At 45.3% G+C, this 14,232-nt stretch overlaps 1 protein-coding gene across 1 annotated transcript; it reads left to right on the top strand.

Annotated features, from left to right (window-relative positions):
* The first annotated feature begins 9,610 nt into the window (after nucleotides 1–9,610).
* On the top strand, nucleotides 9,611–13,975 carry LOC125536848 (Ankyrin repeat family protein). The gene is made up of 3 exons (XM_048700130.2): nucleotides 9,611–9,839; nucleotides 9,924–11,634; nucleotides 13,368–13,975. Exons 2-3 carry the CDS (start codon nucleotides 10,000–10,002, stop codon nucleotides 13,698–13,700), a joined length of 1,968 nt encoding a protein of 655 aa, XP_048556087.2. The 5' UTR covers nucleotides 9,611–9,839; nucleotides 9,924–9,999; the 3' UTR covers nucleotides 13,701–13,975.
* The last annotated feature ends 257 nt before the right edge of the window (nucleotides 13,976–14,232 follow it).

The raw sequence follows: 14,232 nt of genomic DNA on the forward strand, positions 1-14,232 counted from the left end.
CCATTGCAGCCTTCATCCAGGAGTTAAATCATCACATTCGTCGCCAGGAGAACTAGATGTGCGCAAGCATGATAGATTTGAAGAAGGCGATGACCAGTATCACAGAGCTAGAAGAGGAACTCAAGTCTACACGCAATGGATATGAGGAGGAAATGATGGTACTAGTGGAGATGAATGACGACCTGGTGAGGAAGCTAGGAGTTTTTATGGGAGACCCTGCGCCAGGAGGAGAAGATGACGAACCCAAGAAGATTCGTTCTGAAGACTACATCATCATCGACGACACCGACTCTGACCCCGATGGTAGTGATGATGACAATGAAGACAAAGATGAAGCGGATATCATGGAGTCTTCCACCGATCAAAATTTCTAGATGACCACCATATAATTAGTAGTATTCCCCCCATGTATATATTAGCAGTCCGAGCACTGTAACGATAGTTAGATCGATTGTGTGCCCTTGCTTGATACTGATTTGGTGTGATATGATTGTGTTTGTCTCATGTGCATATGGGTAGTGCTTTCTCCTTAGACCTCTTTCTATTCTAATCTCTCCCCTCTAAACCCATCAGATGCCTCCGAGACGTGACCCCGGATTTGCCTTCCCACCGGAGCTCACCTAGTTGATCCAGCAACAGAATACACTGATGCAGTTACTAGTTCAGAATCAGGGCAACAACAACAACAATAACAACAACCCACCGCCACCACCTCCAGTTGACAACTTAGCCCGTTTTCTAAGGTTACAGCCGTCGGTGTTTTCCAGTAGCACTGAGCCCATAGTTGCAGATGACTAGCTACTCATGATTGGAAGGGAGTTAACCACTGCCGGTTGCACAGATGCTGAGAAGGTGCATTTTGCCACACACCAATTGGATGGATCCGCAGCCGCATGGTGGGAAAATTACACAGCTACTTTTCCTATAGCCAATGTCACTTGAGAGCAGTTTCAGCAAGCGTTCCGCACAGCCCATGTCTCAACTGGAGCTATGAGCATGAAGTAGCGTGAGTTTCGGAACTTACGCCAGGGGAACCGTACTGTGGCTCAGTACGTAGATGAGTTTAGTAAGTTATCTCGCTATGCCCCTGATGATGTGGCCTCAGATGCCGCGAAGCAGGAGAAGTTTATGGAAGGGTTGAATGATGAGATGAGCATGCAGTTAATGGTGGCAACATTTAACAACTACCAGGAGTTGGTAGATAAGGCTCTTATGATTGAAGGGAAGCAGCAGTAGATTGAGAGCCGCAAGAGGAAGTATGGACAAGGGAAGTACAATTCTGGAGCTCAGCAGAAGCCCCGTTTCACCCAGAACTCGGGAGGATATACCCATAACCATGGAGGCCATACCCATAATGGAGGAAGTTCACATAACCACAGTGGCCCCAAGAATGGGAACGGGAATGGAGCAGGCAGCAATCAGAACCGCTCTAACCCAGCCACACCCGCCAAGAAGGACCAGAGTCACATTACCTGTTTCAAGTGCGGGAAGACTGGACACTACACCAATGATTGTCCAGAGTTGAAGAATGACAATGGAAATGGAATCTCTGGGATGAAGCCCAACTCTTTCAACATGGGACAAGTGAACCACATAAACGTGGAGGAGGTTGAAGAGCAGCCATATGCAGTTATCGATAAGTTTTTGGTTAAGTCATTTACTGCTCTTGTTCTTTTTGATACTGGTGCATCGCATTCATACATTTCAAGGGGATTTGTGGACAAGTTCAAGTTACCCACCTTAGCCCTTAGGACACCCTTGTTAGTGAGCTCACCCGGTGCAGAGTATATGGCTAGCCGTTGGTGCGACCGGTTACCCTTAACCATTGGCAGCCATGTTTTCCCCTTAGACCTAATAATTTTGAAATCCCAAGGATTGGATGTGATATTGGGAATGGATTGGCTATCGAAGTATGGAGGAAACATTGATTGCGTTAGCAAGTCAATTCTGCTCACTACCCCAGAGGGAAAAAGGATTAAGTATGTATCCAAGCATGTACCAAGGAGGACCCCAAGTAAATTCCCTCACGAGAGTTGTTCAGGAGGAAGTGTCTGTAGTGAAGGATTACCCGTACGTATTTCCAGAAGAATTACCAGGCATGCCGCCGGATCGAGACATTGAGTTTTTGATAGAGTTGTTGCCAGGCACCGGACCAATATCAAAGAGACCATACCGGACGCCCGCAAATGATCTAGAGGAGATCAAGAAGCAGATTAATGAGTTGTTGGAGAAAGGTTACATTCAACGAAGTTCGTCACCATGGGGAGCCCCAATGCTCTTGGTTGAGAAGAAGGATAAGTCTCTGAGAATGGTTGTTGATTATTGGGCATTGAATGAAGTAACGATCAAGAACAAGTACCCGCTGCCGATGATCAATGATTTGTTTGACCAGCTACAAGGAGCTAAAGTCTTTTCCAAGATCAATCTTTGATCAAGATACCATCAGTTGAAGATTCGAGAAAAGGATATACCAAAAATAGCTTTCACCACAAGGTACGGGCTTTATGAGTATATGGTTATGTCATTTGGATTGACTGATGCCCCTGCCTATTTCATGAGTATGATGAATAAGGTGTTCATGTAGTTCTTGGGTAAGTTCGGTGTGGTGTTCATTGATGACATTTTGGTGTACTCGAAGAATGAAGAGGAGCACATGGAACATTTGCGTTTAGTTCTCGAGAAGCTCAGGGAACATCAGCTATACACTAAATTCAGCAAATGTGAATTTTGGTTGAAGGAAGTTGGATTCCTTGGACATGTTATATCATGAGAAGGGATAGTAGTAGACCCCACCAAGGTTAAGTCAGTCACTGAATAGTTGGCACCCACCTCGGTTGGAGAGATCCGCAGTTTTCTCGGACTCGCGGGATATTACCAGAGATTCATTGAGAATTTTTCTAAGATTGCGAAGCCCAGGACGACGTTGTTGAAGAAGGACACCAAGTTCCATTAGACTGAAGAATGTGAAGCAAGTTTCCAGGAGTTGAAGAAACGTCTAACCACAGCCCCAGTGCTGATTCTGCCAGATATACGCAAGGATTTCCAAGTGTATTGCGACGCCTCTCGCTTAGGACTTGGAGGAGTACTAATGCAGGACGGAAGAGTTGTTTCATATGCCTCATGACAACTTCGACCGCATGAGTTGAATTACGCCACGCATGATTTAGAGTTAGCAGCTGTAGTGCATGCACTCAAGACCTGGAGACACTTTCCTATTGGAAACCATTGTGATGTGTACACGGGTCATAAGAGTTTGAAGTACATTTTCACACAGAAGGAGCTGAACCTCAGGCAGAGGAGATGGTTGGAGCTCATAAAGGATTATGATATGAAGTTGCATTATCATCCAGGCAAGGCCAATGTCGTAGCAGACGCTTTGAGCCGAAAGAGTTATATAAATACCCTCGTAAGCGGGGAATTGCCAAAGGGGTTAGCAGAGGATCTCAGGGGACTTCGTTTGGAGATTGTTCCTAGAGGTTTTGTTGCGACGATGGAAGTTCAGTCAACATTATTTCGAGAAGTACAGAAGGATGACAAAGAAATAGCTGAAATAAAGGAGAAAATGAGCAAAGGAAAAGCCAAAGGTTTTCGTGAAGATGAGCACGACACCTTGTGGTTTGAGGACCGTGTTTATGTGCCCAATAATGCCGACATCAGGAAGTTGATACTACAGGAAGCTCATGACTCGCCATACTCGATACACCCCGGAAACACCAAGATGTATTTGGATTTGAAGGAGCATTTCTGGTGGACTGGAATGAAGAAGGATATTGCCGAGTATGTAGCCATATGTGATGAATGTCAAAGAGTGAAGGCAGAACATCAGAAGCCAGCAGGATTACTGCAGCCTATGCCGATACCCGAACAGAAGTGGGACAAGCTTGGCATGGATTTTATCACCGGATTACCCAGGACCCGATCGGAATATGATTCTATCTGAATAGTAGTGGATCGCTTGACCAAAGTAGCTCACTTTATCCTAGTGAAAACCACCTATACCAGTGCGAAGTTGGCCAAGATATATATGACCAAGATCGTATGTCTGCACGGAGTTCTGAGGACCATCGTATCAGATAGACGAACACAGTTTACTTCAAAGTTTTGGCACGAGCTGCACCAGACTTTGGGAACCAGGCTAGAGTTTAGTAGAGCCTTTCATCCGCAGACAGATGGACAGACTGAGAGAGTTAATCAGATTTTGGAGGACATGTTGAGAGCTTGTGTGCTAGATTATGGATCTAGTTGGGATGATAATTTGCCTTATGCGGAGTTCTCATACAACAACAACTACCAGGTCAGTTTGAAGATGGCACCGTTCGAAGCCCTGTATGGAAGAAGATGTCGAACACCATTGATGTGGGATGAAGTTGGAGACCGCTAGTTGTTTGGACCAGATTTGATCAAGGAGTCCGAAGAGAAGGTTGAACTAATTCGAGATAGACTAAAGGTAGCTCAGTCCAGACAGAAGAGCTATGCAGACTCAAAACGCAAGGAGGTAGTCTATGAAATTGGAGACAGAGCATATCTTCGTGTGTCACTGCTCCGGGGAGTTAAGCGTTTTGGAGTTTAGGGAAAGTTAGACCCGAGATTTGTAGGACCGTACCGTGTTTTGGAACGTGTGGGAGAGGTTGCATACAAGTTGGAGTTACCCGAGGGACTGTTAGGAGTTCATGATGTTTTTCACGTTTCCTAGATGAAGAAGTGCCATGCAGAGATGGTCGATATCCCTCTGAGAGATACAGTGCCCCTGGAAGCAATTTAGTTGGACAGTGATCTGACCTATGAGGAGAAACCAGTTAAGATTCTCGAGTTTGCCAGCCGAGTTACACTCAGCAAGGTTATCAAGTTTTGCAAAGTTCAGTGGAGCCACCATACCGAGGATGAAGCTACCTGGGAACAAGAGGACGATTTACGCAAAGACCACCCACACCCATTTTCTAGCCAACCCGAATCTCGAGGGCGAGATTCATCTTAAGGGGGGTAGGTTTGTAACATCCCAAATTTTCAATTTGGAATGTTATACATAGATCATTCATGCATATCATATTTTACTGCATTTTTGCTTTGCGATCCTCGGAATTCTAAGCAACTCAAGGACCCACGGAGAGAGTTGTGGATTTCATGTTTTTCATATTTGAGTTTTATCAAATATCGAAACAAGGATCACTTTGGGTTTATTTTTTTCTCCAAAAACTATTTCATATTAAAATATATGAAAAGAGATAATATGACTTCTCCAAAATAAAGGGAATATTGGAGTAAAAATATTAAAATCCAATAAATATTTCTTTTGGACTTTTGTTGCTATTTTATTTTAATTAGGAAAAAATTATGCATTTCTCAAAATTGCATTAGAGGCCCAAATAAATGTTTACTTTGTCCGGAATATTATTAGAGGACCATGAAAATTTATTTCAGGATTTTTGGACTCCGTTTAGTATTTCTTTTATTTGTTTTTCTGCGTTAGGATATATTTAAAAAATGCACCGACCTAACCGGGCCGTGCCCGAGCCGACGTCCTCCGGCCGAGGCTTTATAAGCCGCTAGCCCGCGACCCCGAGGCCCAAGCCGCCACCTCGCACCCTAACCCTAGCGTCGTGCTCCGCCGCCGCCGCTGAGGTAGCCGCCGCCGTCCGGTTTTTCTCGGGAAAAACCGCCGGGTTTTTTCAAAACCCTAGATCTAGATTTTTTTATTTAGATCAGTTTTGTTCGGTTTTCCTTCGGTTTAGTTAAATAGCGGACATTTGTCCGTACGTTCATTTTAACGAACACTGTTCGTCAGTTAACCACAGACAGTGAACGTTCGTTCGTTAGCCTGTTCGTCTCGGTTTATTTTCCAGGGTTTTTCCGCGATTATTTTCGATCCTGATTTCTGCCCTGATCTTCGTTTTAGTTTATCTTTTTGCTCGGTTATCCAAATCGGGTGATACAAGTGCCTAGATCTTCGTCTCGAAGCTCTCTTTCTGTTTAACCAACTTGAACAAGATTTTGGTACTGTAAAATTTGACTTTAGTCCAGATTAGCAAACAGATCTTGTTTCTTTCATAGTTTGAGTTTCGTTGCTCTGTTTGATTTGATTCTTTTTGCAAATCAAATCTCTTCAGTTGAGTTTTCAGATTCGATATTCTTATTTGACTTTTACCCATGCATCTTTGCTTGATTGCTTATGTATGCTATTGTTTATTGCGATAGAATTCTCGAAGTGCGAAGCGTGCTACTACGAGTCTCTAGGACTTGCAGAACGCCAGCAAGGTAAGTAACACATTGATCATACTTTTTTCATACCCAGTTTTTATGCATTAGTTTCCATCCTTAAACATTGCATAATTAGGTTGTGATTAACATGTGGGTATTGGGAAGTAGATGATGAGGTAGAACCTATTACTTGTTTTATTATCAAACTCTTGGGAGTTACTTCTACCTTATGCTTAAATTGCCATGCTATGCTCGTAGACGTGGATTGGGTTTGAGTGTATTCATGATAGATGTGAGTGTCTAATTTAAGGTTCAACTTAAGGTGGCAACTTTAATACACATCTGGGTGGATTGTTGGTTTGGGCACCTGGGGATATACCAGTGTTGTCTTAGGAGATCTCGGGGTTATACCGTGTGATCCTCCTATGGTCCATCGCCCAGGCTCAAACGGATCGTAAGATTTTTCATACTAGAAACTTCCGTGTGCAGCTACAAGCTATTATGGGCTCTAGCATAGTTGAGTAGGTTGCATGACCTCTTCCAGTGGTAGGCTAGCAGATGTAGAGGATGTAGGTTGGTACTGTCTAACCGGGGTTAGAGTTAATGCTTCTGAAAGACTGTGTCTCAGTCATCCGTTTCTCAAACACCATGTAGTGCGAGAAATCCAACGGAGGAGATCGAGTCTTGTGGGGAAAAGTGCGCAAACCTCTGCAGAGTGTACAAACTAATCATGATTAGTCGTGTCCCCGGTTATGGACATCTTGAGTATCTGGTTCCTGGATTATCATATGGATCTCATCACTCTAAATCAATCTGTTGGGTTGATAATTATTTTTAATTGGGATTGAGATGGGGGTACCATTCTCAATGTTTCAACTACCATGATAGTTAAATAAAATATATTCCTTTGTAGTAGGAAAAAATTGGCTTTTCGCAAAAACATTGTAACCATAGAGCCTCCACCAGCCAAATATGCATATAGTGATATCCATTATCTGTTCATTGCTCTACTGTGTTACATTGCCAGCATATTTCTTGTGCTGGCCCGTTTCGGGCTGCAAAATATCATGTTGCAGACTTTTCAGACGAGGAGTAAGGTGTGCTAGGTCGTTTGTCGTGCACTCAGCTATGCCCTTGGAGTTGATGGACTCACTTTATCTTCCAAGCCTTCCGCTGTTATCTTATTTAGATGGCCTTAAGCCATATTATTGTAATAAGTTCTTTTTTGAGACATTCGATGTAATAAGTGTGTGATTGCTACTCTGTTATAAATCCTTCGAGTACTGTGTGTGTCAGCATTACCGATCCAGGGATGACATTAAACACAGAGACTTGACCATTTGAGGTCGGGTCGCTACACACCCGGAGCCACCTGGGTCGGGCGCGGGGAGGTGACCCGGAACAGCCGGCCAGCGGGCGCTCGGCGACCCGGCCGAGCGCGGGAGGCGCGGAGCGCGGGGCGGAGTCGACATGCGGGAGGTTGACCCAGAGTCGCAGCTGGCTGGAGGCAGCTGCGCGAGGCGGAACCGGCGGAAGGACTAGATACTAAGACGAGCAACTAGACACGACGATGCAACCGCAAATTAAACAATGCAAAACCCTAAAAAGATTATGCAAAGGCTCAGATTGGTTCCGATATGATGAACTAACCTTAATTTTTTTGGCTTTTTCGTGGACTGTAGGTATGAAGAACAGACTTGATCTAAACTACGTAAAAACTATAAAATCTCACCGAGCAACCTGAAAATCTGATACCACTTGATAGAGGCGAAGGTGTTCCGATGTTTCGATGAGATGGTGGCTATCGTTTTTTGTGGGAGTCGACCTTGAAGGTCCGACTACGAACGTGCGAGACGTCGTGCATTAGCAATCGCTAAACCAACTTTCGAGGGGTTATTGACCACGCCAGAGCATGATCAACCTGACCATGAGGGTCTGTTTCCTGCGAGAAAACGAAGAACAAGTAAGAAACTGAGTTTGCAATCTGGATATTGCGAATATAAGAGGAAAGCTTTATTAATGAAGGTGGGGTCCTGTGACGCCTTTGTCTGGTCGTTGAAGACAAATGAAGTACGCGAAGTTGCAACTATGGCGAACTTTTAATCTAAACGAAACCCAAAGTCTAAACGACGCCCTAAGGGCTGTATATATGGAGGAAGAGGGGGGGATTTTGTGGCCCTTGGGGAGGGGTCCGAAACCAACCCTAACTATTATTTCCCCACACATACGGACTCTAAAAATAGCCTATAATCAAGTATTTTGAAATTACATGGGCCTGGTCCAATAATAAGGTGAAGCAGCACCTAGAATAGCCTCTGGACGACATTTATGAAATGGCATCTTGTATATTTCGTTCATGGCTTTATGCACTTATTATGATGGCTTCAAAGTCCTACAATCATCACTTGTAACACCATTCTTGTTTCCCTTGCGCATGCCATCATCTTCATGCTTGAACTTGCTCCAAGATTCATCTTTCTTGTCCAAGCTAGGCCCTTCATTTATAAGCAAAACAAATGTATCCAATTTAGGCAGCATCATATTCTCGTGAACATTACAACCGTTATCAAGAAACGAAAGTACCCGGTAATTCAATTGGCGTGCGCGAGCTCTAGTAATTGGTCCAATATGTATAGCAGTAGGGGCAGTGGGTGTAACAATGGTATTGATGTCCTCATCAACGTGTAGTAGCAGGAGTCCGCCTGTGAGAGACGAACCGGCACCCGCTCAAAGATGTTGAGGTTGCGGATGTCGTTGACGTCAGAAGGATTGGCGTCGTCGAACGTGTTGGAGTTGGTTGATGCGGAGGAGGTGACGGATGACATGGCGAGAGTGGGACGGCTCGGCGGCTCGGGTGTGATGGCTTTGGGCGAGGCAGGTAGTAGCAAGGCGTGGTAGCGACGGGCGATGCGACGTTGCGGGATGGCAGAAGCGAGCTGGCGGCAGCTAGCAAGCGGAACGGGCGACACACGTGCGGGAACGGGCGACGCGGCTTGTGGCTTGCGGGGTTTGACGCGGCTAGTGACGAGCGAAGCGGGCTGGCGGCGGCTAGTGACGCGGGTGGAGCGACGCAGACAGGCGGATCGCGCGATGCGGATGGGCGGCGGCCGGCGCGGGGGTGCGCAGGCTGTGGCGAAGGGAAGGCGGCGGTGCGAAGAAGGCGCGCGGCGACGGCGGCAGCGAAAGACTATGGATAAAACCTAAAAACTGATACCATATATAATTACACGATGTATTGCTCTTTATGCATAAGACACGTATATATGATGTACAAAAGTGGATCAAATCTCAACTATATAAAAAATTAAGAGACATACCCGATACAAAATATGGACACAATACATATACTCAACAATGTCTACCGGATTAATTCGTTCTTGCTTTGTAGTGCATGCGGAGGTTGAGCTTCGTTGTCAAGTACCGGCTATAAACTGCCTGTCCGACAAATTGCCACGATCAAATGATAAGGAGAGTTTCCCAATGTTCGTCGCCGCCCAACACACAAGCCCAATCCCCCCTCCCACCTTCTAGATGTGAATACTTTCCCTCGGTCCTAGGCTGAGTCTAGAGAGAGAAGACACGAGGGAGTGAGCCCGATAGATAGGCAAGGCGAGAGCCCCAAGATTGGGATTGGAGGGGAACTGGTGCGCAAGCAAGGGATCCTTCCATCGATTCTTGCTTGCTTCTCGCCCCTTCCGTTGCACTCAATTATTTGCGTGGCGTTACAGATCAGGGCAATAGGGCTACGGAGAGGCGAGGCTCGGTCCCCGGATTCGCAGGAGTTGCGCCGGTGGTCGCGGCGCGATGGCTGGCGTTGACGCGGCGAGGTATGCGCAGAGCCCAGCGCACCACGCCGTGGCGATGCAGGACCACGCTGCCCTTCGCCGCGTGCTAGACGCGCTCCCGCAGGCTCGGAAGCCCGAGGAGATCCGGACGGAGGCGGACTCCATCGCCGAGGAGGTGCGAGCGGAGGCTGTCTCGGCCATCCTCGACCGGCGTGACGTCCCTGGGCGCGAGACCCCGCTCCACCTCGCCGTCCGCTTCGGCGACGCGGCGGCAGCTGAGATGCTCATGGCGGCGGGGGCCGACTGGAGCCTGCAGAACGAGCATGGCTGGAGCGCGCTCCAGGAGGCTATCTGCGCGCGTGAGGAGGCGCTCGCACGCGTCATCGTGCGCCACTACCAGCCTCTCGCCTGGGCCAAATGGTGCCGCCGCCTGCCCCGTGTTGTCGCCGCCATGCGCCGGATGCGCGACTTCTACATGGAAATCACATTCCACTTCGAGAGCTCCGTCATTCCCTTCATCTCCCGCATCGCGCCCTCGGATACCTACAGGGTCTGGAAGCGCGGGGCCAACCTCCGTGCGGACATGACGCTTGCAGGCTTCGATGGCTTCAAGATCCAGCGCTCTGACCAGACTATTCTGTTTCTTGGGGAGGGCTCGGAGGACGGCAAGGTGCCACCAGGGTCCTTGTGCATGATTAACCACAAAGATAAGGAGGTGATGAACGCGCTTGAAGGTGCTGGCGCGCCGGCCTCCGAGGCAGAGGTCCAGCAGGAGGTCACCGCAATGTCACAGACGAATATCTTCCGTCCGGGGATAGATGTCACTCAAGCAGTGCTGCTTCCACAGGTCACATGGCGGCGGCAGGAGAGGACAGAGGCTGTTGGCTTGTGGAAGGCTAAGGTGTATGACATGCACCATGTTATGGTGAGTGTTAAGTCAAGGAGGGTTCCTGGTGCTATGACGGATGAGGAATTCTTTTCAGCTTGCAATGAGAATGATACTGAGAGTGAGGGGTTCGATGATGTACTGACTGACGAGGAGAAGAGGCAGCTGGAATCTGCGCTTAAGATGGATTCTTCAGATGCTGTTGGTGACAGCCAGTCCGACACCTTTGTAGGTCCTAGGCATAGTTGCTTTGAGCCAAGGGAGAGGGAAATACCAATTGAGGATTTGAGCATCTCTGGAAATGGGGAGAGTAAGCATGATAAGAAAGGTTGGTTTAGTAATTGGGGAAAGAGGGGTCAAACTGGCATTAGTAAACTAGAGATGACAAAGAAGATGGCACCTCCAAGAAGTTCGCTCTGTGTAGATGAGAAGGTTAGCGACCTCCGCCTTGGATCTTCATCAAATGTACAAACTAAACCAGGAAGACATTCAGTGGATATAGTGAGAAGGGATGAGAACAGAAATGGCAAGGAAAAGGACTGTCGTAAACTTGCAACTTCTGAGAATGGACATAGGCGCAAAGAAAGTAGCAAAGAAAGTGAGTATAAGAAAGGTCTAAGGCCTGTTCTTTGGTTGTCCCCTAATTTCCCTCTGAGGACTGAGGAGCTCTTGCCACTACTTGATATTCTTGCAAACAAGGTGAAGGCAATCCGTCGTTTGAGGGATCTACTCACCACAAAACTGCCTCCAGGAACTTTTCCAGTCAAGGTAAGAGCCATGTTTCATGATGCAATGTCTTCACTGCAAAGTTAGCAAATGTAATGTTTATTCTTGGTTGCTGGAGCTACACTAATCCAGTGGGTTGTTTGAGAGTTTGACAGTACTGTACATTTAATTATTTGTCAAAATGTACATTTCATGCCATGCCACTTTTGGCACTTAAGAGAAATTTTATCATCATATAATTCCATTGCCAATTGTTACAAAACTATTAGAGAATCGTAACCGTAGTTAACATATCTGTACACCTATGTATCCTTATCATTGGTTAGGCATACACAAGACACCGCTCTGTAGATTCATGTGGATACTTGAAAATAAAATTTAGTCCTTGTTGGCAGTTTTACTACAAATGTGATTATTTGGTATTTGTATCAAAGTTTAAAAATGCGCTAGGCATTAAATGTGCGTTTTGCCATCGCGTTGCACTTTTCTGACCAAAGCGCATGCTTAAGTGCAATTATGCACACATCAAGCGCAATTAAGTGCTAGGTGTTTTGCTATTGCCTAGAGCCAAGGCCCTTTTTGAACTATGATTTGAATGAGTGTCACCCCATATATGATATCTATCTGTCTAACTCTTTAATTTATACTAAGAGATGCTTTATGCATGAGTTTTGAAAAAAAAATCCGTCTATTTGTTTTCCTCTTCTGGCCTGTATTGTGAAAAAAAATAACAACGGTATGAGGCATAACTTTTTCTGGCTGAACGTGAGATGCATAACAATTCAAATAGGCTGTATGTTAATAAATTGCAGATTTATTTGTTTCTTGGTTTGCTAGTAGCTCGTGATTCTGGACTTCAGTGCATCTATGCTGTATAACATATTCTATCAACCCCTTCTGTTTTTTATTTCTTGATAATATGCTACACAACCTGTAGTTTGCCATGCATTCCCTCAGTAAAGAAATATAAGAGCGTTTAGATCACTACTTTTCTTTACAGAGGGAGTAGAAGTCTAAGGATCAAATTTGTGGATGTCTGTTTCCTTTCCTGATAAATGCGGTCTGCAATAACCTGCGTGTTTAGTTAAGATGTTTTTTGTCATGAAAAAGAAAACCACGCACCTTCATTTTGTTAGCTCTATTTGTCTGTGTTTCATTTTGAAGCCCTTTTTGAATATGTTGATCAAATAACTGATAATGTTTTATCCTTTAGCGGTTTGAAACTTTGAATTAACAACAGCGCAGAACTTTATGCTTTGATGTTATCCATGAAAACGCATTCCAATGGTGCATTCTTTTTTCCTTGTGATTTAATGCTTATTATAGAAATATGTTTGACTCTTAATCCAATCCTTAATCTTTGTATATGTTCCTCTGATCTCCACAAACTGAGGGCCTCTTTGATTCAATGGATTCCTAAAGGAATTTTGGAGGATTCTAATCCTCAGGAATTTTTTCCTGCATCGGTTGTTTGATTATTTGTAGGATTACGATACATAGGAATTTTTCCTTAGAATTCATTTGTACTGTACTAGTTTTCATAGGAACATTTCCATCCATGCCAGCCTCATGTGAAGAATCCTATGTTGGCTCTGGATCATTTCAGATCATATGCATAACCTGGGACTTTCTGGGCCATCATAGTCCGTGTTACACGTGAACCTTGATAACATTCTTGATATACTTAATTTTTAATGTTTGCTCTTTGTTGAATTACCACTGTTGGGTTAATGTGGATCTGATGAAGCAATTCAATAACACGTTATTTGTCTTAGGTTGCCATTCCAGTTGTACCCACAATCAGGGTTCTTGTGACATTCACAAAGTTTGAAGAGCTACAGCCATTAGAAGAGTTCAGCACACCTCCTTCCAGCCCTGACAATTGCAAGAGCCCAGGAGCCCAGACGTCTTCAAGCTCCTGGGTTCAGTGGATCAAGGCTCCTTACCGCCAGAACTTCTCGACAGCACAAGGTCCAAGCAACCGTGTGGAGGACATCCAAGACCCCTTTGTTATCCCTGCTGATTATGCCTGGACTACGCCAGGAGAGAAGAAAAAGAGGACACAAGAAAACAAGAACAAGTCAAAGAAAGGCAGAACCGCGTCTTAGGTTATATTTGGTGGTCTGGGATATGTCGCGGGTTTGCCGGGTGTCATTCGTTATAGGAGCAGATACTCAGTGATATCCTCTATCTAACAGGAATGATGAGTGGGAAGGTTTGAGGATTTCGACCTGCTGCAGGCAACATGTGTCGAATGTCGAGAAACAACCGCTTGTCTAGTTTCGATGTAATAAAATAATTGTTGTTAACATTCTTTCGTTTAACCCAAATGATTCCAACCCTGATTAATATTGCTGCAGCATTGCTAGGTGGCTTGTTGATATCTGCAGTGTTCTTATTGAGCCGTCAGAGCCATATTATTATTATTATTATAATATTATTATTATTATTATTATGAGAGATGGTTAGGAGGGTAATGGTATCTCGAGTTCGCTAGGGATCAAACCTCAAACCTCATGTTTGAAGCTTTGGTTTCTTACAAAAGCGGAATATTTTTTAGGTGGGAGGTGACATTTCTGTCGATAGCGCTCATAGAAGTATTTGATTCATAGGATTATGATACGTAGATGCATACCTGTG

This window comes from Triticum urartu, chromosome 2A (genome assembly GCF_056163025.1).
Source record: "Triticum urartu cultivar PI428250 chromosome 2A, HENAU_Tu73, whole genome shotgun sequence".
Classification (NCBI taxonomy): Eukaryota; Viridiplantae; Streptophyta; class Magnoliopsida; order Poales; family Poaceae; genus Triticum; species Triticum urartu.